A 26,874-nucleotide genomic window follows, 5' to 3' on the forward strand; every position below is an offset into this window, starting at 1 on the left:
ATTTAGTGCTTCATTCCAAATTCCAAGATGCAAGAGAAAAAGAAACAGCGAAAAATATGTAGTTAACAAGACAAATCTATCCAGAAATAAGCCCGACAACCAAAGTTAAACTTACATTAATAACAATTCAAGGGCAACCAATCTACATGAGAGATCTTTTAAGCTACAAAGTGCGGAGAGAAGCCTTAAAACCTGGAAAGGTCCTGAAAAGAGAATTGACACAACAGCTGGTGAGAGAGAAAAGACCATTTTGTTACTGGAAAGACACAGGTTTGGAATTGGAATTTGCTTTATTTGTATGCTGCCCTTTTCCCTGAGGGGACTCAGGGCGGCTCACAATTCAAGGGAGGGGGATAAACAAACAATTTACAGAACAAAAAAGCATACACTATTAAAAAACACAACAATCATACCATTCGGAGTGGGGCTGCAGGTCTTTAGACCCAAGCCTGCCGGAACAGCCAGGTTTTAAGGGCTGTGCGGAAGGCCTGGAGGGTGGTGAGGGTACGAATCTCCACGGGGAGTTCGTTCCACAGGGTCGGAGCAGCCACAGAGAAGGCCCTCCTCTGGGTAGTCGCCAGTCGGCACTGGACGGCTGATGGAATTCGGAGGAGGCCTAGTCTGTGGGATCTTATTGGTCTAGTGGAGGTAATTGGCAGTAGGCGGTCTCTCAAGTATCCAGATCCAATACCATGAAGGGCTTTGTAGGTGACAACTAGCACCTTGAAGTGAATCCGGAGACCAACAGGCAGCCAGTGCAGCTCGCGGAGGATAGGTGTTACGTGGGTGAAACGAGGCGCACCCACGATCGCTCGCGCGGCCGCATTCTGGACAAGCTGAAGTCGCCGAATGCTCTTCAAGGGCAGCCCCATTTAAAAGGTTAATAATGCTAGTTGATGGGGGGGAAAGTTAGCTAATTATTGATGATTAACAAGTAGAGATCTTAGCACTATGTAGACTGTTCTAGATTATCATTGAATGTTTATTCGTTAACATATAATTTACTATGATACTAACAATGAAATGACAACCTTAATTAGGATAAATAACCGGGCCATAAATTGTAATTTGGGATCTGACGAAAAAATGCACAAATCCTACAAATTTTTGTTTAGATCTTGTTATGAAGATATAAATAATTTGAGTCAGAAGAGAGGAGATGTGATATAAATAAGGAAATGCTAATGTATACCCTGGTGATTATTAAGTAGAAATGTTAACATTTCTTAGATTGTTTTAGATTCTTAATGTCTATCTTGTTAACATGTAACTAACCAATTTGGGACTGAGGAAAAAGACCTATAAATTTTATTAATACATTTTTGTTTAAAGATGGTTATAAAGGTATAATCTCGTGTGGGCTGTGGAGAGGAGAGGAGAGACAAATAGTAAATAATTCCTAGTCAACTACAATAATAACGAAGAAATGTTAATGATACATACAGGTGTATTGGGGGGGGGGAATATGCTTAGATATCTTACTTAATTGAATTTGTTTCAAAATATGTCATAAAGGCTGTTTATCTTTTCACCTATGAGCTCACCTAGCAGAGACAGGCCGTACCAGGGAGTTATGTGAGATTCTACTCTGGCTAGGATGGACTTAGATATTGACAAGGAAAATGTACCAATAAGATGCTGTTGCTACCCCTGCTTTTGCTTTGCTTGTTAAAACTGTTTAAATGCCAAATAAACTCTGCATAAGACAAACAGACATTTTGGACACAACCTGTTGTGATGGATTTCTGAGACCTACGCTGCCTTGCTTAACAATAGAAATTCTAGTCTCAATTTTGGTCATATATCAAGGATTATTTGTATTACAATAGAATTTATGGACAGTCCATCAACCAACAATCATGCAAAGCAAGTTACAATTACTATTCCTTTTAGGTTTCAAGTTTTATTCAGGTGGGGAAACGCTGTTAATGGACTATTGGAAACTGCCACATACCAAATCAGACTATTCATTGTGAAAATTGACTGAAAACTGTTCTCTACGGTTCAGTGACGTGCGGTGAGGTTTATGGCTGCTGAGGCAAGCGGGCAAAAGCCGTCCTATGTCGGACACAGTGGCAGGGCTTTCGGACGCCCCGGTGTTGTGTCCACCATAGGGGCGGGATGCCTCTATGCCGGACACAGCGGCAGGGCGTTCGGACGCCCCGGCGCTGTGTCCACCATAGAGGCGGGACGCGAAGGAGGAAGAGGCCGGCGGACTCTTCCCGAGAGCCTGCCTGCCTTCCCTGCTCCCTCCCTTCCTTCCCTTCGACTCCAAAGCCGTGGCCAGTGCGGGGATTCCAGCTTCTGCTGTGTTGGGTTGGGTTTTTTTTGCTCTGGGCTTGTCCGCACACACTGGCAGGCTGAGCAAAGTGGATGCCTTGAATTCCTTCCCAGCTCAGTTCGGGTTTGGCAGCGCTTGGAAGCCCTGATCGGCCAGCAGCAGGAGGAGGAGGATGCAGCCCCTCGCCGACGCGCCCCCAGCCCATCTGGTGCCCATGCCAGCCCACAGCCCACGCCTTACCGGTCCTCCTTCCCCAACACCGCCGCCGCCACTGCTTTCCCTTCGGCGCGGCGCACAGGAGCCCAGGGCACCCCAGACTATGTCCAAAAGCCCTGCCGCTATGTTCGACATAAAAAAAAAGTGCCAGCCCACGCGCCAGCAGAGGCGGGTAAAACACACACACACACACACACACACACACACACAAATTACTTACAGTAATACAATTACTTAAAAATTACATTAATTTTGAATTCTTCCCCCACCCTCTGACTCACATTCCTTTTCCAGCTGTTTCACAGAGGATTTCAACTCTGCTCGTCTGCCATGATGAAAATGTAAAAAATGTAAAAAGGAAAAAGGCAAGAGCTGCTGAGGTCAAGCTGGGTTAGCTGCTGCCAGAGTCCCTAATGGATGACTCTGCTTAACTGTTTAAAAAAGCCTCTAAAAAAAATGCCCTCTACAGGAGGAGGAGAGGGAACCACGTGCCTCATCTACATAAAGAATTTTTCAGCTTTTAACCCTTGCTTAACTCTGCTTGAGTGATCATAAAGATAGACTAAATGAGGCACGTGGTTCTCCCGCCTCCTCCTGTAGAGGGCACTTTTTTAGAGGCTTTTTTAAACAGTTAAACACTAAGCAGAGTCATCCACTGTGACTCTGGCAGCAACTACCTCAGCCTTTTTCCTTTTATTCTTTTTTTCTTTTCATGATGACAGTGGTGAGGCCCTGCCTCCCCTGACTGCACGTCACTGCTACGGTTACATGGTGGGTCTTTCCCAATTCTATTGAAAGAATCAAGAAACAAAATGTAGCACACCTATGCAGGAACAGCAACATAAGTTATTCATCACAAAGTGGAAGACCTGTTTTTACTTGTTCCATATACCACTCCACTCACATTTGAACATTTCTTGGTTAAAGCAAAATATTTGGGCTTTGTAAATTAACCATTACCCAAACTAAAAATACCACCAACATTTGTCTTTTCTATTTTGGATGAAAAAAGGCAGATTTGAAATGTTCAGTTCTAGTGACCAGATGAGCCTTTAATCAATAACATCCAATAATTCAGTTTCTTCTCCTTTGTAGAACTGACTAAGGGGAGACAGCAGAAGCCATAGCTGAAAGGTGCTGTACTTATTCACAAAGAAATATTCATCACATGTGCCTTTCTACCATTCTCTCAAGCACTTGACCATGTAAGTCTGCAAACTTTCCACAAACTATAAAATTTAGAAGATGATGGGTATTATCGCATAACTATTAGCACAATTACATCTTTAAACAGGAACACCTAACAATAGAAACTCTTCCAAATTTTTTTGAGAAATGCTATTAACCATGCTCAACAAACCTTTATAGAATCCAAAAAGAATAATTTTACTTCCCACTTAATTAAATATCAAGATTGTGTATTAAGTTAGTTAAAAGTATCTAAGAATTTAAATCTTAATTTTGGGACTCAGCCCCATCATTCTATGTGCCTGGTATGACCTTGGTTGGATAATTTCCATTTTGCTCTAGCTATATGCCAAAGCAATCATATGAGACTTTATTCAGTTTATCAATTTGTACTCAAATAAGACATATGCAAAACTATGCTAATCACTGAGAGTGCAATTTGAGTTAAGTAACATATGACATTTGGAATATGACCAAATCGGAGCATCTGCAGGTCTACACAAATCAATTTTACCATGATATATAGAATAAGCCAATAGATCAGCACTAGAGAGATTAAATTCAAGCTTCCCTTCAGCTGTGGAAGTTCATTGGGTGGATAACTTTCAGCTTTTCATTCTCTCTCAACCCAACATACATCACAAGGTTATTGCTGTGCAGAAAAATGGGGAAATGGTTTCATGTGTACACCAGCAGGAACTCAAACAGGTAGGCGGGCCGCCAGACCAAGCTTTGAGAAAGTATTCACCCAACATTAAAACAACTAGGCACCTTAAATAATTCCTACTTTATTCTAGTGAGAAAGTAGAGCATGATACTGAGACAATATGCTCAACATTTTAGGCTTGCTTGTAAAAAATAAAATACTTGGAATGGCTGATGAAAACTAATTTCACTCTTAAGTGTTCTGCACAAACCAGGAAATCTTTGCAAATATGAAAAATAGATCAGAAAATACTTATTTTTTTTCAAACAAATGAAAAACATTAAAAGTAAAGATATTTGAAAACCAACCCTCTGAATAACATCACAAGGTCATAACTTGAATTTATTACAAAATAGCTTACCCAGATTTCAGATCAGTAATCCTTAAACAGTTAGTTGCATCCAATCCCACTTTTCCATTTCTGACCACATTGGAAATCAAAGGAGAAAGTGATGGAGAAATTCTGTTTAAAGCAACTTCAGGAGACATTATTTGTAAGTTATATTCAATTCTGTAAAAAAAAAAAGAGAAAGTAAAACAGAGCAATTCCATTTCTATATATCTTTACATTTTAAGAATTTGAAAGACCTCACCAAGAGACACAGGTGAAAAAAGGATAAAGGCTAAAAACTAAAGTAAAGAATAAAAAAATCAGACAATTTATGAAAAACTACAGTAAAAAAGTAGGAGCAAAGCCATTTAAAAAGATAAAAAGGATATTTGGACAAGCATTCACCTAAATATGCCCTACATGGTCTCTTAAAATACACATTCATAAATATGGTTTGCTTAGTTTGTCCATTAGTTAATTCTGATAGACAATGCAACTTGTGGATCTTCAAATATGAGCACAATTTGCTATTAGCTTAATAAACCTCTCAGGCTTGTTGCTTGCCAAGAGAGGATCAATGTTTGGCAGACAAAATATATCCATGGTTCAGCATTTTGCAAGTTGTGGCCATAAAAATGTGTTCAATAAAGTAAATAAAATTTCAGCACTAAACTTTAAACAGTATTCTTCAAATTTATCTTACAGTGAACTCAACAATCACCAGCACATTTAGAAAGGCTCGATTTTGCCCATTTTTCAACTTGGCAAAAGAGAAAGCTTAAATAATGAAAGTCATATTGTATTTGATATGGGTTATGCTGCATTTATTCTAATTATTCAAATAAAATTACAAAAACTGGGATAAAATAAACAAATTTATCATGTTTTTCCTTTGATAAAACTGTTATATATGGGCGCATATGAAACATTATAGGCAGCTCATTAATTATATGAATAAAAAAATCAGGAAATACATGTTAAGTAGATAGTTGTTGGCAGTCATTTATTGAAGAACATTTTACATCCCACCTTTTAAAACAGACACCCACTATGGTAAATTATTTTCATGAGATTTCCAGGAACCAATGTCCTCAAACATACCTTTCATTTAAAAAAACTTAGTCAATCTACATTCAGGTAGACTGCGACTTATGACCATAAGTGAGCTCAAAGTTACAATTGTAAGTTGTGCTGATGTTTAGGTAGGTTACCAAATGAGCATTTTTAATTTTATGAACTATATGCAGTGATTGTTAAGTGAACCCACTGTACCTAATGGAAGGGTTTTTGCCGGAAATTTAAACTCTGGTTTATGGCAAAAAAAGGGGTCATAAATCAGTCATATGACCATGGTGTCCAAATCACCATAATGTGAACCAGTTGCCAAGTGCCCGAAATGCGATTATGTGACTTTGAGAGAGGGTGGTCAGAACTTAGAAACTGGATCATAAGTAGCTCTTGGAAGGTCCATTGGAACTTTGAACATTTGCTGAGTGATAGATTGTAAGTTAAGAAGTCCTTGTACTGCTAAAGTTGACTCATGCATCATTAAGGATTCCTTTTTAATACTGATGTGTCTATTAATAAGTTATTAAACTTGGAATACCAAGTTTACCATTGCGTTTTGTATTTTCTTCCCAGAATATTCACAGCTGTATGAAATCTAATAAAGACAACGAAGGACTGTGGCTTTTTCTATTCCATCCCCACTATGTCACCCTTAGAAGTGCCCCCAAAGAATTTTATTAATCCAGGAAAGATTTAGAAGTTGGACAGTAAGTTGAATAGAGGATATTTTACTTAGGGGGAAGAACCAATCTACAACCATGTCTGTTCCAGAAGATAGATTTCACACTTAAGTAAAACTATTGCACAAAAAATATATTTCTCAAGTATTCCAAAGCCAATAAGCAACCAAATACTAAAAATGAAGACTGAATACATACAGGTGGAGGATTACAACTGAGGCCTCTGAAAATGGAAATATAGATTCAAATCCATCCACATCCATAAAAGTTCCCTGGAGGGTATTCCTTTAATTAAATGATTAATTTAATTTAATTAATAGAAATTTGTTTAGATGCATGACAATATATAAACAGTTAAAATGACCATGGTAACTTACAAAATTGATCCAAAGCCAATAAGCAGCCTAACAGTAAAAATTGGAGAGCCATTGTGGTATTGGACTAGATTCTAGAAGGTTCTAGCGCACCTTCAGCTGTGGAAGCCCACTAGCCAATTTTGGGTCAATTATAACATTTCAGCCCAACTTAGTTCGAAGGGCTGTTGTTATGGAGAACATTATGTATGTTCCTGTATGAAGGGAAAGATATATAGCTAATAAATAAAATTAGCTAATAAGCCAGATGATATGCAGCCTTTCCTAAAAGATCTTCTGGAATTGACTAGTCTTCATTACTTTCTAGAAGGTTAGAGGGGGCATCTACAGGCTCTTCCACAATATAGGTGCCTTTTGATATTGCCTTTCCTATCATCTTGCAACTGGGGTATCATGTACAGAATTTCCTGGAAGATTTTTCTTGAAGGGCCAAAACTCTGGTTGGATTAGATGATCCTGAAGTTCAGGAGCATCCTTCAGGCCAAACCACTTCACAGAGCTGTTGTTCTGGGAAGGAAAAAAAAAGGATTGAGTGACATTTGTCGACTCAAACAACTAAAGGAAAAGTATATTAGAAAACTATAATATAGGATTATGTGACCTCAAGTGGTCTTTGACTCCTAATGGCTACATTCTCCATGGTGAATGACATATCAAACAAGATGAAGCCAGACTCCAAAATTTATCTGTTAGTCACTGGTCATCACCTTTGCCTATAGCAAATAGGAAAAGAAACAAGGCTCATCATTAATAAACATCTGCAAAGTGTTAGGTTTTCGGTTTGATGAGCTTCGCCAATGGTAATGGAGCAATCATTCCGAGCACTACTCAGCAAAAGGCAAGAGCATAAATATCAGTACTTGGAAGAGAGGGGGGCTGTATGCACCCGATTTTTAAAGGGGGGAGGGTTAATGCAAGAATGAAAGCTCCGGTTTCCACCGCAGGAACTCCTACACTTGACGCTGAGTCCCACAACAAGGAAGATCGGGCACAAGGAAAGAGCAGGTGACACAGACACCCAGCCCGCCTGGAACCGGGCTCGGCTTCCTCCCTCAACCACCACCGAGACTTAAGGGACACCTACAGAACCATCAGAAGAAGCGCTTACAAACCCCCGAAACAGCGCCGGCCGCTCTCCCTGTCTCTCGCGCCTCGGGCGCCTGCGCGGATCCGCCCACCCGAAGCCTGGCACGCTAACAGGACGTTACGTGCGCGCCGCAAACTGCCTTCAAACGCTCAAGCCCCTTTGCCCGGCCTTCCTCGAAAAACGGAGGAAAGGAGAGGAAAGGAGAGGAAAGGAAAGCGGGCCTTCCCTCATGAGTACATAGGTGGCCTTGCGCGCGCCTGACTGAATACAGTTTTTATAAACGGCGAGGGGCGATGGGGCGGCCAGATTCTGTAGCGACTATCGGTCTCGTCCGTAGTTAGCGTGAAAATGTGGTTAAGAAAAAGTATCAGGCGTTTTAAAGGGGCAGCCTAATAGAAGGACCCCCGCAGGTAAAGCAGGCTGATAAAGAGATAATAGGCGGATAATGTTGAGAGCTGCTGGAGGAGAGGCAGGTTAAAGGTCACGTAGTGGAGAGAAAAAAAGTTTCTTGTAGTGGCTCCTTGCTTCGTTCTCAGCATGGTTGTTGCAGAAATCGTCGTGGTGGGATCCTGTATGACTGATCTAGTGAGGTTAGTATTGCACGGGAGGCCCTGCTTTTTCCCCCTAACTCAGGAGTCTCCTAACTTGGCACCTTTAAAACCTGTGGATTCAACTCCTAGAATTCTCCAGTCAGTAGGCTGGGGAATTCTGGGAGTTGAAGTCCACAGGTCTTAAAGGTGCCAAGCTTGGGGACCCCTGCCCTAACTTAATGCAAAAACTGGTCCAAGCAAATAAATCATTGCATTCCGATTCATTTATGTGCTCAATTACCTCAAATAGCCCCCCCTCTCTCACTCATACACACAAACACAGTTTTCTGCTAAAACAACAGATTTTACTTCATCTTCTGTTGAAGCACACTGTTGAATGTGTTTCTTCTTAATACAACAATAATAATACTAAATGTACCTTACAAAAAAAACAATATAATCTTCATCTTTCTCTTTAAGTTAGATTTAACAATAACTTTTAATAAACCTAAATAGAGCACTGTGAGTGATGTGGGTGCTTCTACTGTACATAATGATCAGTGACTTTTCTTAGAGCTGCTTGTAAATTGTGTGAGATTTACAGCTTTGTGCTGAATAGTGTACAACAAATGAGCCCTTATAGTATGTTGAAGTGAAAGCCAAATTTAGAGTCAGACTAGACTGATGTCATGTTTTACTGGTTTTTTTTTTTAAATAGTGGAAGGGTAGGGTATAAACTAGATTAGGACTAAATAATGAGAGAAATGGAAGGCTTTAAGGTCCCCTCCATGCTACAGTTTGGATTTGGTTCAGCCTTCATTGCTTCTGCTATGTGTTCGAAGTGAAAGGAGTCACACATAGTCAAATCACATAATAAGCATTAGATCTAATTTAGCTGACAATTATGTAAATCTCCTTAGTTCACTGTTGTAAATTAGTAGATAGACCTAGATATATAACAATTTGTTAATTTTCATCAATCATTCAGCCTTCCTAAAAAATATACACCGGGTCACCTGAACCCAGCAGAATTTTCAATAAGTTCCCCCATGTAGGTCCTTCCTGTCTCTTCCAGTTTCTTGTCAAATTTGATTTTAGCAAGCAGATATTTTGGCGCTGATTTGCTTCCCTCTATGACACTTTAAAAAAATTGTCTAAAAATTTTAGACACCTTTAGAAAATTGTTTAAAATATTCCTCATTTGGCTTTAGCTCTATTTTGACACGGTGCTCAGTGGCTAAGACATTGAGCTTGTTGATTAGAAAGGTCAGCAATTCAGCGGTTCGAATCCCTAGTGCTGCGTAATGGAGTGAGCTCCTATTACTTGTCCCAGCTTCTGCCAGCCTAGCAGCTCGAAAGCATGTAAAAATGCGAGTAGAAAAATAGGAATCGCCTTTAGTGGGAAGGTAACAGCATTCTATGGGCCTTGGACGTTTAGTCATGCCAGCCACATGATCATGGAGACATCTTTGGACAGTGCTGGCTCTTCAGCTTTGAAACGGAGATGACCACCACCCCCTAGAATCAGGAACGACTAGCATATATGTGCGAGGTGAACCTTTACCTTTACCTATTTCAACTCCTCTCATAGATTTCAAAGAAATCTAATTTCTAGGTTTGTACCTCCCAAAATTGGAAAAGTGCTTTAAGATTGATAGGGAGAAAAGCACCTTTTTAACTGCATGGATTTTATCTCTGCCTATATTCCTCCACGCCTATGATCAGTGTAGACTTTTCCTTCCCTTTGTCTCAGAATGGAGTGCCATATTTCATGTTGTTTCACATGCCTAAAACCACCTTCCAGCACCTGATCATCATTCAGACTTAAAACACATTAGTAAATGTTCTATAAAGCATTAAGTTGCTGTTCTCTTGATTATTAATTAACTCACAGTTAAGTGTTTTGGCCAGTTCTACAAGAAATCTGTTGTACAAAATTCTGTGCAGGCTTTTTTCTTGAACACAATGTGCGAACAATACTTCAAAATATAGTTGATGTTAGTCCTAGTCCATGGTTTTTAAAAGCTTATAATTAGAAGTCGTTTGATGTATTAGCTTGGCATATTTAGTGTATTTTTCTCAGTTATGAAAATGTTGAGCATCCTGTATTGTTGAAATTATTATGCAAGATACTGAGATCTGTTTCTGAATCTTGAAGGTCAGTTTATTTTTTTCTTTTCCTCTTGAGTTTGATTACTGTGGAAAATTTGGAAGAAATTTCCTATCATATTTGCTGCACAATGCTTCTGCCTTGCAGGCATCTGTGCTAATGTATGTCTATCCTGGATTCAATTTGCATCCAAATGCAGAATGGGTACCTGATCAGTGAAAGGTGTTAAATAGAATTTATCTTTGTACAATGGAAAAGCCACTAGGTTGTTCAGTTCCAGATTGCAGTTAAGTGCTAACACTGAACTTTTTCCAGCAACACACCCTTTTATTTAATGAACTATAGAATACATAGCTATAAAATATATGTAATCACCATAGAATATTAATTTTATACTCCTTAGAATTTATACAAAAATCTAGAAATATATTTATAAACAGAACAACTGTTCTGTTCATAAATATATTTAGGATTAGGAGATCCTAAATCTCTGAATTCTATATTTAGCATTAGGAGATTGTTAATAAAACAACATCAAAAAGGAATAGTCCACCTGTGCAGTATTTTGAAATTCAGCATTTGCACCAAGAAAAGTTAATAGGTATTTTTAAAGCTTGTGTTAGAGCATGTTAAAAATGTGTGTATACATGCAAGCTCTCATTTATGTATGTCACAGAAAACCCATCGCTTATTTAATTTTGCATTGTTTGTTGTTTAAATTACATTCCTATCACAATTTTTTTCAAGGAGCAAAAAGAAACATGCATGGTTCTTCATTCTCTCTCTCCAATTAGCCTAATTCTAACTCTAAGATTATATTGAGAGCTTCATGGATAAATAGGAATTTAAAACTGAATCTTCCAGTTTTAATCACTTATTCCATATTGGTTCTATGATATTAAGCACTTATTCCATATTGGTTCTATGATTATTTAATCTTAGCATATTGAGTTCAAGAGCCATCCACAGAGTGTTGACAATATCAAAACAGTGAGCATGACCTGGTGATTAAACCTTGCTCCTTTTTACACCTGTGTGACTCAAATTAGGAAAGGGCAGGATTATGACCATCCAGTTTCACCCACTATTTTGAAGTTCTTGATACCCCCATCCCCTCCCACCAGTTGTATGTAAAGACACAATATATATTTGCGGTGTGAAAGAATTATGAGCATACAACATTAGTCAAATAAAGAATAATGATGAAAGTCAGTTGTAGCAACAGTTGTTGGCCCATCTTAAAAAGCTGAGGGCAAATTTTGAGTTTAAATAAAAGTTGCAACTAAAATGAGGGTGGGAGAAGACAAATTGACATTTAAAGGAGCCTTTCTTGAACCACAATGACCCCCAGATTGGTATGAATTACTGATGTGTGTATGTCTGCATGTAGAGTATGTGTGTTTAGGTAAGTTGTTATAAATGTTTATTATACCTGAAGTTTGATTTATCCCAGCTGTCATTTCTCTGCTACACAGTCTCTATTTTCCGGAGAGGTGAGGTGGTTGTTTGTAATATTCACTATTTCCATGGCAGTAGACCGTGATGCGATCAGTGGAAGACTAAAATGTTCCATTGGACATGGGAAATTAAAAATCAAGAGATAAGACTTACATTTTATCAAACTCCTTGGCATTATAGCATACATGAAGTTAAAAAAACAATTGTTTAATTCTTAAGGGACTCCGTATGGTAAGAGAATAAATGTGTTTGTGTTGTTTGATCCAAGCAAGAAAATGATTACATTTAAAAGAAAACAAATTTAGCCACTTGAAATGGCTTTCTGTATTGTGATGGAAAGAACAAATATAAGTTCCAGAATAATAACTATTGTTAGGCACAGCATTTCCTAGAGATTTTTTTTTCTATTGCTAAACAACAGTTCAGAGCACTACAATTTGCCTATCAGATAGCGCTGATTTTCCCCACACATTTAAAAGAATATAAAATCAAAAGTATAATTTGGTGAAGTTTTTTCTCAAAAATGTTTGCAGAGGCTTGTGATTTTAGTCTTCTTTTAGAAGTTTTTAGAATTCTTATTACTAATTATTGATAAACGTTTGTCAATAAAATCAGAAACCCTTGTTCTATTCAAAGTAATGCTGGATTAACCACGTCATGAGCAGCAGAAACCTCCAGGCAGTAATGGAGAAGATGATTTTCTTTAAATAATGTGGCTTGGAATTATATTGCTACAGATGGAACCCATGAAACAGTATGTAAAAGAACTGCTTAAGAGAATGAGGTTTTCTATTTAAATTTTTCTTTACAAATAATATAGTCAGAATCAAATTAGAGATGCAGGTTTGAAAGAGTTGGGTTTTGGGGAGGCGGGGTCAAGGTGTTCATTTGGCTCCAAAATGCATTAGAACAGTGGTCCCCAACCGTTTTGGTACCAGAGACTGTTTTCATAGAAAACAATTTTTCCACGAACCGGGAGGAGGGATGGTTTTGGTTTCACCGGCTCACCTGCCACTCACCTCCAACTATGCAGGCTTTTCCTAACAGGCCACGGACTGGTAGGGGTTGGGGACCCCTGCATTAAAACTTAACTAATTTGTGTTACTATGCTTATCTTGAATATAGAAACTTTGAGTTCCCAAATCTGGGCTTTCCAATGTGACACACACTGGTCTCGGTGGATTTTCTGCCCTGCCTCAACTAATTAAATCGATTAATTAAAACTAATTTTAAAAAATGGAAGGTTAGCATGTTTCAAAGGAAAATAACACTTCCAATATCTACTTCCATGACCCCCTTTATTTGGAAATACAAGTGGTCCTTGATTTACAACAGTTCATTTAGTGATTGTTCAAAGTTACAGTGGCACTGAAAAAGGTGACTTCTGACAGTTTTTCACACAACTGGTGCAGCATCCCCATGGTCATGTGATCAAAATTCAGCTACTTGGCATCTGGTTCATATTTATGACGGTCATGTGATAACCTTTTGCAACGCTTTGAAAAGCAAAGTTATAAGAAGCATGTTATGATTTTAACAACTGCAATGATTCACTTAATATTTGCTTAGCAAGAAAGGTGATAAAATGGGGCAAATGGGACACTTAACAAATGTCTCACTTAGCAAAATCGATTTAGGACTCAATACTTGTACCCCCTTTAAATTTAGAGCTGGGGCAATAGGAAACATTCTATTCCAAAGAGTATGAAAAATATATTGTGATAAATTGAAGTTTTGAAACTGGTTTTATCACCCATTAACAAAATGGTTGCCACAGGGAAATCCTTCCAGCATTGATTTTACAATTTTACAACTGCCCACAGTTTAAATTTCTAGATAAATACTCTAGTTCTAATATTGGAAAAGAAGCTAAATCCTGCGTTTATATTTCTTGCTATAATTCTGACTGTGTTGCAGAAAATACAATATTTTAAACTTGCATTAATAACTTCCGCACCAAACACTGTTCCCATAACATTATACAATATACAATGAAATCTATTTTGGTCCAGCTCTTTATTTCCTTACAACTAATAGACAGAATCTTGCCAGACTAAAGCTATAATCGTGTAACCTACCACAGTGGCCCCCAACGTTTTGGGTATCAAGGACTGGTTCTATGGAGAGAGGTTTTTCTGTGGACCTGAGAGAACATGTGGTTTTTAAAGACTTACACCTTTTAAGTAGAAAATGTGCATAAAAGGAAGCTCAGCAATATTCAGCTGTTACTTTGTTAGGCCCCGCTTTATTTTAATACTTGTAGATTTAGGTAATATAATCTGTACTATTTCTGGATTCCACCACCTTTTTCTATTAATTAGACAAAACCTTTGATGGGACATATGAGATTCTATGAGTAGAGTTATAAACTGTAGAATCTCATTGGCTTCAGTGCTAATGCCATTCTTATTTTTTATACATTTGAGATGTTAAAATGTTGCATTTTAATGAATAGAAATAAATTAAAATGGTCAGAGAGAAAAACTGGATGGTGCCAACAGTTGAAGTACTGCCAGGCTGCTAAAATCAAGTACTGACCAAGAATGTGATTGACACTGAGTTTTAACAGCATTGGAAATGTTGGAAATGTTAGAACATTAAGTTACTGTCCTCTTTTGATTGCTAGAATTATGAGGTAACTAAATTTATCACAGCTTTTTAAAAATTAGGAAATGGAGAAACTGATCAAAACTGTCTTAGGCAAGAAAAACTATAGCAGAAATTATTGTCTTGTTTTACCTATAAGCTGCCATTATCTCTCCAAGATACAAAATATAAAATTACATTTATAAAGCTGGAGGAGGCCATTTAACTTAGATACGTTATATGTCATTTACTGTAGAACAAGAGACAATGCGTCTTCATCAACTTAAACAACTTCCCTTCAGCTACTTGACGACTCGATTCCTTTTGTCAAATTCCAACATGGCCAGCTTCTTCATTCTCTCTCTTCATAGAATTTACTGTAGTTTCCTGTCCCCTAACCTTTCTCATAAGCATTAGCTGAACCTGTTCCAAAATCTTTGAATCCTACTTATAGTACCCAGAATCAGATGCTGGTAAGATCTGACCAAAGTAGAATAAATGGAACTATTAGAAATAGGAATATTCTTTATTGGCCAAGTGTGATTGAACACACACAGGAATTTATCTCCAGTGCATAAGCTCTTGGTGTACACACAACAAAGTGATAAGTCATAGATCATAAATCATAAGATACAAAAATGGAAAACATGGAAAATACAAAAAATGGAATTATTATTTCCTATTATACAGAGATAATTGTTTGTAAGGCAGACTAAAATCGCATTAGTCTTTTCTGTAGCTCTACTACTGGCCATGCTCAATATGCAGTAATTTTTTATTCCATGATCTTTTTCATATGCATTATTATCAACCCAGATTCCCCCACCTGTATCTGTGCATTTTTATTTTCCAAGGAAAGTGCATTTGCACTTGCTTCTATTAAATTTCATTATGTACACTTGTTTTATATTTATAAGTACTCTGAGTATGGTTTTCATTAGATATATATTTAATTATCATGGTTATCTGGCACACATTTAATTAGCTTGGTAAACAGAATGCCATGTGATGCTTTATTAAATATATTGCTTAAGCCAGGTTATAGTACGTCTATAGCATTCTCAACAATCTTTTAAGGAAGTTACTCAATCAAAAATTAAGGTTAGTTTGTAAAACTAATTTGTGATAAATCTATGCTGACTTGTGGTAATTGATGTATTGCTTCAGTATGCTTATGGATTAATCATTTTGTTATGATCAATGAAGTAATTAATTTTATACCTTTAATATTTAAATAAGTTCAAAGTAGATATTTCCCAATCATGTTTCTATCAACTGCATGCTTCAATTGTACCTCTTCCTCCTATTATTTAAAACTTTGAACTTTTTATTTTCTCAACTGCTCGCTTTCCATTTTATACTTTGGGGAGAAATGGGAAATGTAGCTCATACACATCTTGATCTTTCATTATGGAACTTTCATCCTTATCACTCAGACACCAGTACAGTGTTTATAATTATAAGATTATAAGCAGCATTCGGGGCTGGAAATGTATATATCTGTTGTCAGTATCCTGACAGACCTTAGCATAATAAAACTTGACTCCAGACTTTGGAAGAATTACTTGATAGCAAGAAAATCCACAAAGTTTGTTTCTCAGATAAATGTTCCTTTTGCTTCTTCTTCATTTCATATTACATTTACTTGGACTTTGAAGGCGGAGTGGCATACCTTGGATCTCCTTCAAGGTTTTTGTTCTATCTCACCATATTTCAAGATCTTCACAAACTGAACATTATGCTGTGTTGTCAACACCCTTATAACATTTTTTTTGCCAGGAACAAAGTCCTATGTAAACATCTTCTGCCATTTGGCATTTAATAGGCCTGCTTGCCAGTGTTTCTGCCTGTTTCCTTGGTTATTAAGTATTTTTTTCAACAGTATAGTCTTCAGTTATTTAAGAGTTCTACGAGTTCTAAGAGAAACAACGTCAGTTCATGTAAAGGAAATGGCAAGAAGCAAAGGCAAACTGAACTAAAATCCTAAGCATAATCACAGTCACGTAATTTTCATTTAGAAATCACTTTGCTTAACAATCCAGTTATCAGTCCCAATTGCGGTTGCTAAATTCCTATAGTGGCGGTCTGTCAAAGAAGAGCATGCAGTATTGCTGTCAAACAAAACACTTTATATATGCATATAAATAAGGGTTGCAGGAACTGAGTATGTCTAGTTTAATGAAAAGAAGGACTAGGGGAGACATGATAGCAGTGTTCCAACATCACAGAGATTGCCACAAAGAAGAGGGAGTCAAGCTATTCTCCAAGGCACCTGAGGGTAGAACAAGAAGCAATGGGTGGAAACTAATCAAGGAGGGAAGCAACTTAGAACTGAGGAGAAATTTCCTGACAGTTAGAACAATCAATCAGTGGAACAGCTTGCCTCCAGAAGCTGTGAATGCCCCAACACTGGAAGTCTTTAAGAAGATATTGGATAGCCATTTGTCTGAAACGGTATAAGGTTTCCTGCCTAGGCAGAGGGTTGGACTAGAAGACTTCCAAGGTCCCTTCCAACTCTGTTATTGTATATTGTATATATTGCATATTGGTGCTGCTTTCTAAATTCATCCTATCCCATTCATTGGCTGTTTAACTCCTCCAAGGAAAGGTAGTGTTCAGATCTAGGCAAGAAAATCCAGCCCCAGTAAGGTAAGAAGTGACAGAAGCAGTGGTGGGATTCAGCTGGTTTGCCCTGGTTTGCCCGAACCTGTTGTTATCGTTTGTGTAGTTTGACTGGTTGTTCCTACCACTGGCTGGCCCCACTCACCGGGGTTGCCATTCAGGGTGAGGCGGCTGCAGCGGCATGACTGGGAGCCACACTGATCAGTTGGGAGGCTGCAATGGACCGGCTGTGCCGGTCAGCTGGAAGGCTGATCAGTCAGTTCAATCAGATCTTCCAGCTTCGCGAGATCTCCCCCCCCCCCCGAGAAGTTGGAAGGCCTGATTGAACTTTTTAAAACTCTGACTTTTTAAAAGTCACATGGTCTTCTTTTGTTGTCCTACATGCAGGAGAACGGAGTTGGAAAGCAGGTTAGTGAGGGAATGGTGGTTGTTCTGGAATGGGGTGGAAGTGAGGATTTTGCATTATCTTTGCTCCGGGATGGAGTGGAAGTGAGGATTTGTATTATGATTATGATTGCTTATAAATAAGTAAGAATCAGTAAAATAGTAATGGAAAAATCCTTATCTGTATATCAGCATTTTTCAATCTTGGCAAGTTTAAGATGGGCAAATTTCATGCTGCCTTGGGAATTTGGGGAATTGAAGTCCATGCACCTTAAAGTTGTCAAAGTTGAGAAGCATGGGTCTATACTAAAGTGTAGGATTTTCCATTCCAGTTTTATTTAAAGTTTGGTGCAATTAAATCAGTGGTTCCCAAAGTTGGCGGTATCGCACCCCCTGGGGGGGCAGTGGGATGACTTAAGGGGGCGCTAAGAGGCAAGGGGGGGGCACTAAGAGGCAAGGAAGGTGGTAGAGGAGTGCTGGAGGTGGCCCCCTCGCAGGGCACAAGATTCTACTTGGAATGACACGGTCATAGAAGGGGATATAGTGTGTTGTGTATAAATAACAAGCCCCAGAAAGGCCTTCCAGCGAGAGCCTCATACCAGCCATAGGGAAGAAAACGGAGAAACGCACATCTATGGGTGCATTTAAAAGCAAAGCAGAGGAGCCAACTCATTTCTTTCCCAAGGCTCCTTCTCCCCGCTTGGGAGCTCCTCTCGAAATCCTTACCCACAAAGCAAGGGCTTTGCCTGGCTATTCTGTTTTGTGCCCCTCCTCCCTGATTTATTTATTTTTTAAAAACCCGGATTGAAAAATCCAGGGTTGCCGTAGGAGCCGAGCTTACTTCGGCGAGTTGAGGCACCAAAGCCCAAGCGTATCGGTCTCCCGTCTGCTTTGCAGCCCGGAAGTGGAAGAGCAGAGAGGTGGGTTCCTAAGCCCAGGAGGGAGAGAGAGAAAGGAGGGTCCTGGAGGGCTGCTGAGTCTCTTTGCAAGAGGAGGCAGAGGATGGGCTGCCTCTCTTTCTCTGCCAGCCTACACTGGAGCAGCAACCCTTGCCAGCCAGCAGCGCGGAAGGAGGGCACCGCCTGTCCCGCCGTTAGAGCCTCTGTTTCTCTCCCACCCACCCACCCACCTCAGCCCACCGCATGTCAAGCCTGCAGTGCCCCCCAGCTGCTTCGGCCCAGGCCCTGCCGGTTTCATTAAGCGCGGAGCAGGTCAAAGGTGAGGCAGAGCAGGTTTTGCGGGAAGGCAAGCATGCAAAGGGGGCTGCAGGGAGACCTAGTGATGCAATGGCAGACACCTTCCTGCATGGTAACAGAGCTTTATTCTCCTCCAAAACCACGTCTTCCCTCCCTCCGCCCTGCCTCCCCCAAAACCTCTGGCTCAGATTTTTCTGCCGCTGCCCTTCCTGCTGCCGGTGCTCGGGCTGCTCCCTGGCCCCAGAGAAGAGCACCCTGCCAATCATAAATACAGCAGGGAAGCTGAGGAGGCAGGTGGGAAATACTTGGGGGGGGGAGGAATCTGTCGTACCTGCAAGGGAGATTTGCCTGACAGTAAATGGAATGGTTTCATTGGAAGTCGGGAAGAAATGGGCCATTTGTATATTTAAGGTTTAAATCTAGAAATCAGGGGTTCTAGTTTTGGGTACCACAAGTTCTCCCTGTGGCTTGTGCAGACAAAGAGAGGATCAGAGTCTTGAGTTCTTCATCTACCTGTAACCAGATTTTTAAAAATGTGGATCCTCTGGGTTCCACATCCTGGAGTTCTGCCTACAGTTTGGGAAATAGCTGATTGCCACTTCCTTTGAAAAGACATTTTTTTCTCGTATCACTTCACCAAGCCCATCCATCACATTAAGAATTTACTGAACAGTGAAGTAGTTATTAAATTTTACTGAGTTTACTAAGTTACTAGTTACTAAGGTTCTTGATAAATGACTATCAAGACTTTGAAAACCTGGTATCACTAGATCATGTTCAACAATTTTGTTGAATTAATATTAACTAAAAAGGTTGATAAATTGGATTTTGAATAAATGTGCAATTAATTGTTACAGTTTTGAATTTTACTGTTACTATCTTCCTTCCGTCGTGTAAACTGTCCAGTCACATGACACCCCCAGCCACACCCACAAAGCCACACCCACAGAACCAGTAGTAAAAAAGTATAAATTCCACCACTGGGTGGGGGACACTGAGGATCAGTTTGTAGCACCAAGGGGGCGGTGGACTGAAAAAGTTTGGGAACCACTGAATTAAATAAATCAGTTGTGGTTTCCTTAACAAATAGTGATTAAAGCGATATGAATCATTGCTGGACTTTTTGTAAGAAAATGAAATTAAAAGTTGATCTGTGCTTTCATGATTACATATGGAAATAATGTAGAAAAATGTTAATCTTAAAGTAAGAGTTTGATATTTTTTTACTTATATCTGTACCAAAGAAAATTGGAAGTCATTCTTTTTCCTTCTTTTCCTCTTTCTTTCTTACACTTTCACTCTTTTTCTTTCCTAAGTCTTTTCTTTTTTCAAATCCGTTTTTTCTTTGTTTATCCCTTAGCTTTGTATTTTTTGATGTATGAAGGATCAAATACTCAGCCATTATAATTCTACATTCTTCATTTACATAAATCATCAAAATTTAGAATGAAATCCACTGGCAGCCATCTCTTATAAGGCAGGCTCTGAGTCCCTTAACCAAAAAGTGTTTATTGATAGAAGAGAATATTTATAGTTCAGGGTTGAACTATGGGATCCTTGGTGCTTTCTAAGCTTGATGGTTTTCTTGTAGATGTTTTATTACCAAACTAGGTAATATCATCAGTACTGGAATGGAGTGGAGTTTGCTCTTATTTTCATATACTAGTGGCTTACCCTCTTAGTATTGATCAGTTGCTTCACAAACAGTGTTTTGATTGGTGCCAGGCAGTGGTGGGTTCCTAACCGCTTTACTGCTGGTTTGCTGAGCATGCACGCACCAGACGCGCACATGTGCACTGTTGAGCAAAAATTAGTCAGAAAAAGGGGGAAACAGCTGAGGATCAGCAATTCAAGCTGCTGCTCTGGATCAGCTGGGCTTTGGAAGCTGGAATAAAGGTAAGTATAACCCAGGGGTGGACAGGCTGGCCCTCTTAACAAAAACAGAGAACTGGTTCGCTCTCTGTTTGGAGCCAGCACTACCAGTTTGGGAGAACCGGTCCGAACTGGCAAGAACCCACCTCTGGTGCCAGGTCTGTACAGTCTCAGGCAGAGAAGGGCAATTCTGCACTCCTCCCTCAAATGCTCTTTAAAATACAGAGTTTCCCAGCATTCCTTTAGGAACCTCCAACATGCAAACTGTGGTTACTCATCCGAAAATGAATCGTCTTTCCCTGGAGCTTCAAAATTTGCTGTTTGCTAGGAAGATATATAGCTAAAAGTCAGTCTACATTTAGTCTGCATGTGACTTTGGGGATATTTCTTCATAACCAAACAAAATGCATTTTCTGTGCAGTTCACATCCCTTGCTCGCTGGATCTGGATGTCACAAAGCAAAGAGCTCATTTTGTAATTAACCCCCTTCCCTGTGGTGATTTGCAGAATGCTGCAGGAGGCTGAGTGCTGTCACGCCCCTTGGCCACACCTACCCAGCCATGCCCACCCAACTGGTCATTAGGGCAGAGAAGCAGTTGTTAAATTATTTGAGTCCCACCACTAGGCAGAAGCTCCCTGTGAAGGCAATGCGAAACAAGACTTTGGAAAGTTCCATGTGATTACTAACTGTAAGACACCTCCCTGATAGAAATATGTCCATCTACAGTTAAGGGAAGGCTTTTGAAGGCCATCATAATCTGAAGGGTGATTTGCTTTATATTTCGCCTGCATACATTAGCTAGCTGAAATATTAAAAGGAACTTCATTTTGCTTTCTTAAGACTTATATGAGGCTAGAGAGGAGAAGCTTCTGGCAAGAGTTCCTTCTGCAACTTAGAAAATGATATAACCATATCCTCTGGCCAGGAGGTCATAATTACTGGATTAACTATCTTTTCTCTGATTAGGAGCTTCATTCATCAGAACCTTTTGCTGTTCCCAAAAGCACCTGAAAGCAGTTATAGTACTTTGTTTTCCTCCTTTAATCAAGTCTCACTTCCTTTGTTATTTTCTCTGGCATAATCAGGGATTAAGAAGAAGTCTCAGTTTGAGGATTTCCATGTTACGTTCTAATAAAAATATGTTTTAATTTCTGGGAACCTAATGATTGCAAAGCCTCTTTGGGTCTCTCCACTTTTACCACAAGTACCAGCAGTCTAATTAACTGTATCATCCAGTTGGCCTCTGGACAACATAGAAATTGAGCTTTTCTGAACACTTTGACACTTTCTTTTTATGTTTGAGTATAACTAAAAACAACAAGACCAGGAAATAGTCTGAGATGATTATTTTCCTAAGTATGTAAGACCAGATGGGAGAGTCAGCACTCTCTTTTCTATTACTTCCTCCTTAACAGAAGAACAGTTGGAAGAGAACTTGGAGGTCTTCTAGTCCAACCCCCTACTGAGGAAGGAAACCCTACACCTTTTCAGACAAATGGTTATCCAACATCTTCTTAAAAACTTCCAGTATTGGAGTACCCACAACTTCTGGAGGCAAGCCATTCCACTGATTAATTGTTCTAACTGTCAGGAAATTTCTCCTTAGTTCTAAGTTGCTTCTCTCCTTGATTAATTTCCAGCCATTGCTTCTTCTCCTGTCTTCAGATGCTTCCAAACAGTTATTTGGAATTTATCTTGGTCTTGCAATTTTCATTGTATTGCCTTCTACTCTTTAAATCAAAAGTGAAAAATCTCTGGCTGGCTCAGGATTTGGAAGTCCACAAGTCATAAAAGGATCATGGTTCCCCACCTATGCTTTAAATCCTGGGTGTCAAACTTGATCATGTCACATGATGTATCGTGACTTTTTTGCTTTTGCAGAGCCGGGGTGGGCATAGCCCGCCATGATGCATCCAGCCCCTGGACCACCAATTTGATACCCCTGCTTTAAATGATAAATATTAATGTCTACTATTTTTGTCTTTCTTTCACGTTAGGACCATGTATTCTGTAGTTAGAGAAATAATCGAGCTGTTTTACTTTTTGTAATATGTATGTAGACAAACTTGTATTAAAAATAAAAGCTTCTGACTTTGGACTTGAATGCTTGTTTAGGTTATTTTGTTCTGTTATAGAAGCAGCTGTTTCCCTTCAAAACATAACTAAGTCTGTAATATATGTGCTCAACTCCTCTGGAAAATGCACATTTGAGTGTACATGTGAATGGAAGATGCACAGTAACAGATGGTTCCTTAATCGTAGAAATTACTCATAATTGCCATTTCAAAACAGAAGGCTGAAATGCTTTTAAAGTTAGCCTAATGAAATAAAAATCTAGTAATTGCTTCTCATTACAAAATTCAGTGACAAGATAACAGCATTACATTATAGCACGGCTTTCTTTTCTTAAAAGCTGTATCTCTAAAAGTGAATTTTCCTGAGCTATCTATTAAGGTGTATTTGGCAGGAGGTTTAACATGAGATGGAAGTGTGTTTCAGGAAGAAATGGACATATGTATTTTTGATGTGTTAAGCTGGATATTTTAAGCAAGGTTTATGTGATTGGTTCTCCAGATGTTTGACACAATATATTTGTTTTAGCTTTCACAATTTATTTTAATTTTAACCATTCTTTTCCCACCCCATCCCTCCATCTCGTTGCTGAATGATAAATAGTCTCCTGCTTGGGCAGGAGGTTGGACTAGAAGATTTCTAAAGTCCCTTCCAACTCTATTATTGCAGTCTAATCTCATTTCTGTGGCTGGGACAATAGATCAGGCATAGAAACCTGCTTGTTTATGCCCTGTCCTGCACTGCTCAGACATGACAGGGGAAACTAAGATTAAAACAGAAGGGGTCTCTCTCTCTCTTGCATGCTACCGCATAGCTGGGGAACTTTTGACTTGCTGTTATCTTGGTCAGGTATGATTTTTTTCCCCTTCAGACTTATTTTTATACTCTGTTCTTCCTATATTCAGCGAAACATATTTTGGTATAAAAAGTACTGGTTTTTTTCCAGCTTGCTGCATCAATAATATCCATGTGTTTATGACAGCCCCTTGATTAAGAGACTTTGATTTCCTACACCGCCTATTCCCGCCCAAGTTCTCCAGGGTTTCTTTTACCTCTTTTGATGTCTCCTGTCTTCTGCAATCAGCTTTTAATTCTTGCAACTACTGAGAGACCAGTTCCATCACTTCCTCTCAACTGTGAGTTTGAAGCAGCTGTTAGATTGACTCAGCCTTCCATCCTTCCAAGGTCGGTAAAATGAGAACCTAGATTGTTGGGGGGCAATATGCTGACTCTGTAAACCGCTTAGAGAGGGCAGTAAAGCACTATGAAGTGATATATAAATCTTAAGTGCTATTGCTACTATACCAGGTTGCAGCAGAAGCTAGAAAGCCTGGTCCTTCCAAAGAGAAGTCCTGCCTTGTAGTATATAGGATGGTGCTGCATAATGAAACTGAAGTCCCCTTAACCATGTTAAGTAGCCTTTTTTTGTGATCATGAATTTTGTTTTAAGATAATTTTAAAGCAATTGCCTTGATTATTATAAGATACAATATTACAGGTTATATTTTATTTTTTACAAATTTTTATTAATAATTTTTTAAAAAGCATACAAACCTACAAAAAGAAAAAGCATTTTTAACTTCCCAAATAGGATTATAAAGTTTCTACATAGTGATTCTATTGTATTATATTAAAAATTAACCCAAGGCTGTCCTTAGGCTGTGAAGTATTTTTTTCAATAATCCGTTCCGATTTGACTTTGATTTATGCCATTGTAACGCCTGTGTAACCAGTGCCCATATTTTCCTTATTTATTTTCATTATAAAGAGAGGTTTTAAATGTTGTGGAATCACAAATGAACTTTTTTGGGGGGGTGAGGTGTTTCTCTCAGAGTGTATGCATATTGTGTAAGTGGGCATGCTTATTGCAATGGTCCCCCTTTTGTTATTAGGCAAATAACTGTGGGTTATATACACCTTTTGTTTCACTACTTTCGATATTGTGATTAGTTACCTATCGTCTAATTTGAAACAGTGAAACAATTGTGAGGGTCTGTTTTATTTTTTGTTCTTGTAGGAGCATGAAAGAGGTTACATTTACAAATTTTGGATTATTGGAACTACTTTTAGTTAAATTTCTATAGTACTTGGCCTTAACAATTCTATATGGTTAATATTTAAATATTTAACTCTTAAGAATTCAGTTGTTAATATGTAATAAAGAGTATCCTTCCTTCTTTATTTCAACAGCCTTACTAAACGACTACCAAAAGTTGGAGAAACCATACATGGGTATAAATTTTTCACTGGATTTGGGGGGAAAGGTGCCAACCAGTGTGTTCAGGCAGCTCGCCTTGGGACTAAAATCTCAATGATCTGCAAGGTAAGCACTGGTTATAGAGGTTATTGTCAGTATATCTTGTTAATAAATTGCTCAAATAGTAACGCAGACAAAATTTACACATTCATTTTAGTAATTAACAGCTGTTTTATCTAAGACCAAAAAAAATATATCCTAAAAAGATTATGTGTATTCTTTTCTGGATAAAGGTTAGTACAATATAGAGATAGGCAAATGGTGTACTCTGTGCAATCTAGGACTGACATAGCATCCCATGATCAAGTTTCTTAAATTTTAAAGCAGCTGGTAGCTTTAATATATAGGTAATACTAATATATTTTTCAGGATCATGACATGCTAAATTAATTTTATGTTAATCAGTCTATTCTGCATCTTTCCAAATATACAATACAAAGTATCAGTTTTGTATTTTTTAAAGATAAAGATTAACATTTTCTAAATAAGTTGATTGAGCTTAATTATGGAGAACATGAAATGTTTGCAAATATTTTTCCCCATAGGAACAAAGTCCTTTTTCTACTTTCTCTTTTCTACTAGAACAGGGGTGTCAAACTCAAGGTCTGGGGGGTGGATCCGGCCTGCGGGGTGCTTAGATCTGGCCCGCAGCCAAAAATGGAGCTCAGGAACCCATTTTTTGCTGGCAGAATGCTCGTGCCACCACAGACGCCGAGCTGTGTCGAGCTGGCCACATCCACCCTGGCCTTCTGAGGTCAAACACAACCCTGATGCGGTCCTCAATGAAATCAAGTTTGATACCCCTGTACTAGAACCTAAAGGTCCATCAAGTGGAAATAATGTGCAAAGCAATGAATCCGGGTAGATAATACTTGAGAAATAGTATAAATTCATGAATGAGATTGTCATAAAGTACTTGTTTTGTTTCATTGTAGTGGATATATTAAATCCAGCCATTTTGATTTGTAATTCTGATTTATGACTTGGCATGATGCCTGATCTCAAATGTTGTGGTTTATTAAGCAAACCATACCTTAATGCAGTGTATCAATCCAATTAGTATAATTGAGCACGTGGAGCAGACTTAGAACATTTTTCAGTATTAAAACTGAATTCATGGTCGTCTCTAAAGGCAAGGGTCCCCAATCCCCAGTTCATAGATTGTACCAGTCCGTGGCCAGTTGGGAATCAAACCATTCAAGGAGCAGGCGAGCATGTAAAGCTTCATTTGCGCAAGAAGCAGACACGTGTACAACCTCCCCCTGTATCCGCTGCTGCCTTTCCGCAGAGCCGGAAAGGTTGGGGACGCTGTCTTAAGGGATAGGCATGGCAGTCTAATTCCCAGAGAGATTTTTGTTATTTTCACTGATATCCAAAGACACACAGAACAGTTGTTGATATAAAATGTGGAGAAATAAGTCTGTGCTTTTTCAGAAGTAGATATAAAGGAATTCTATCTATAATTAACCGAAAGCTATTCCAGTTTTGCCCACCAGCTTCTCATAGTGTATCATGTTATAACAATCATTTATACATGATTTCAACTGAAGGATTTATTCAATTGAACCCTTAATAAAATGTTGCCATGTGAGATACACTGCCCAGAACTTCAGGGCTTCTATTTCATATCCTTGTTACTTGACCTCATTTTACAGTATTTTGTTTTGTTTTTTCTCTGACATTCAGGATTTGGTGATTGCTGCGCATCCTCTACGATTACTAAGTTGTGTATAAATAGGATACTCCCATGGGTTCATTCTTTAAGAAATATTTTCCATGTCTATCATTTCACAGGCCATAGAGCATATTATGTTGTTTAGTTTTCTTTGGTTCTGTAACTAACTGTATTTTTAA

The 26,874-nt window shown here is 38.8% G+C and overlaps 2 protein-coding genes across 9 annotated transcripts in view; one reads left to right on the top strand and one right to left on the bottom strand.

Moving 5' to 3' along the window:
• The window catches only part of BABAM2 (BRISC and BRCA1 A complex member 2), a 134,978-nt gene extending 126,881 nt beyond the window's left edge, over window positions 1-8,097 (bottom strand). Inside the window, exons 1-3 of one of the 6 annotated variants that reach the window (XM_087717893.1) lie at window positions 7,957-8,097; window positions 6,669-6,755; window positions 4,753-4,902 (exon numbers count right to left, since the gene is read on the bottom strand). In XM_087717893.1, coding sequence (XP_087574019.1) covers window positions 4,753-4,902; window positions 6,669-6,733 — 215 coding nt within the window. In that variant the 5' untranslated portion in view covers window positions 6,734-6,755; window positions 7,957-8,097. The other 5 variants (XM_087717894.1, XM_014060305.2, XM_014060307.2 and 2 more) reach the window with 5 other exon arrangements.
• A 53-nt stretch (window positions 8,098-8,150) lies between these two features.
• Window positions 8,151-26,874, top strand: part of RBKS (ribokinase) — a 62,055-nt gene continuing 43,331 nt past the window's right edge. The window contains exons 1-2 of one of the 3 annotated variants that reach the window (XM_014060297.2): window positions 8,151-8,521; window positions 24,954-25,086. In XM_014060297.2, coding sequence (XP_013915772.2) covers window positions 8,469-8,521; window positions 24,954-25,086 — 186 coding nt within the window. In that variant the 5' untranslated portion in view covers window positions 8,151-8,468. Of the gene's footprint in view, window positions 8,522-10,427; window positions 10,620-23,341; window positions 23,949-24,953; window positions 25,087-26,874 lie in introns of those variants that run through there. The other 2 variants (XM_014060299.2, XM_087717896.1) reach the window with 2 other exon arrangements.

This window comes from Thamnophis sirtalis, unplaced genomic scaffold, assembly GCF_051295495.1.
Source record: "Thamnophis sirtalis isolate CommonGarterSnake01/CBP01778 unplaced genomic scaffold, rThaSir2_p1.2 scaffold_6, whole genome shotgun sequence".
In the NCBI taxonomy this organism is placed as follows: Eukaryota; Metazoa; Chordata; class Lepidosauria; order Squamata; family Natricidae; genus Thamnophis; species Thamnophis sirtalis.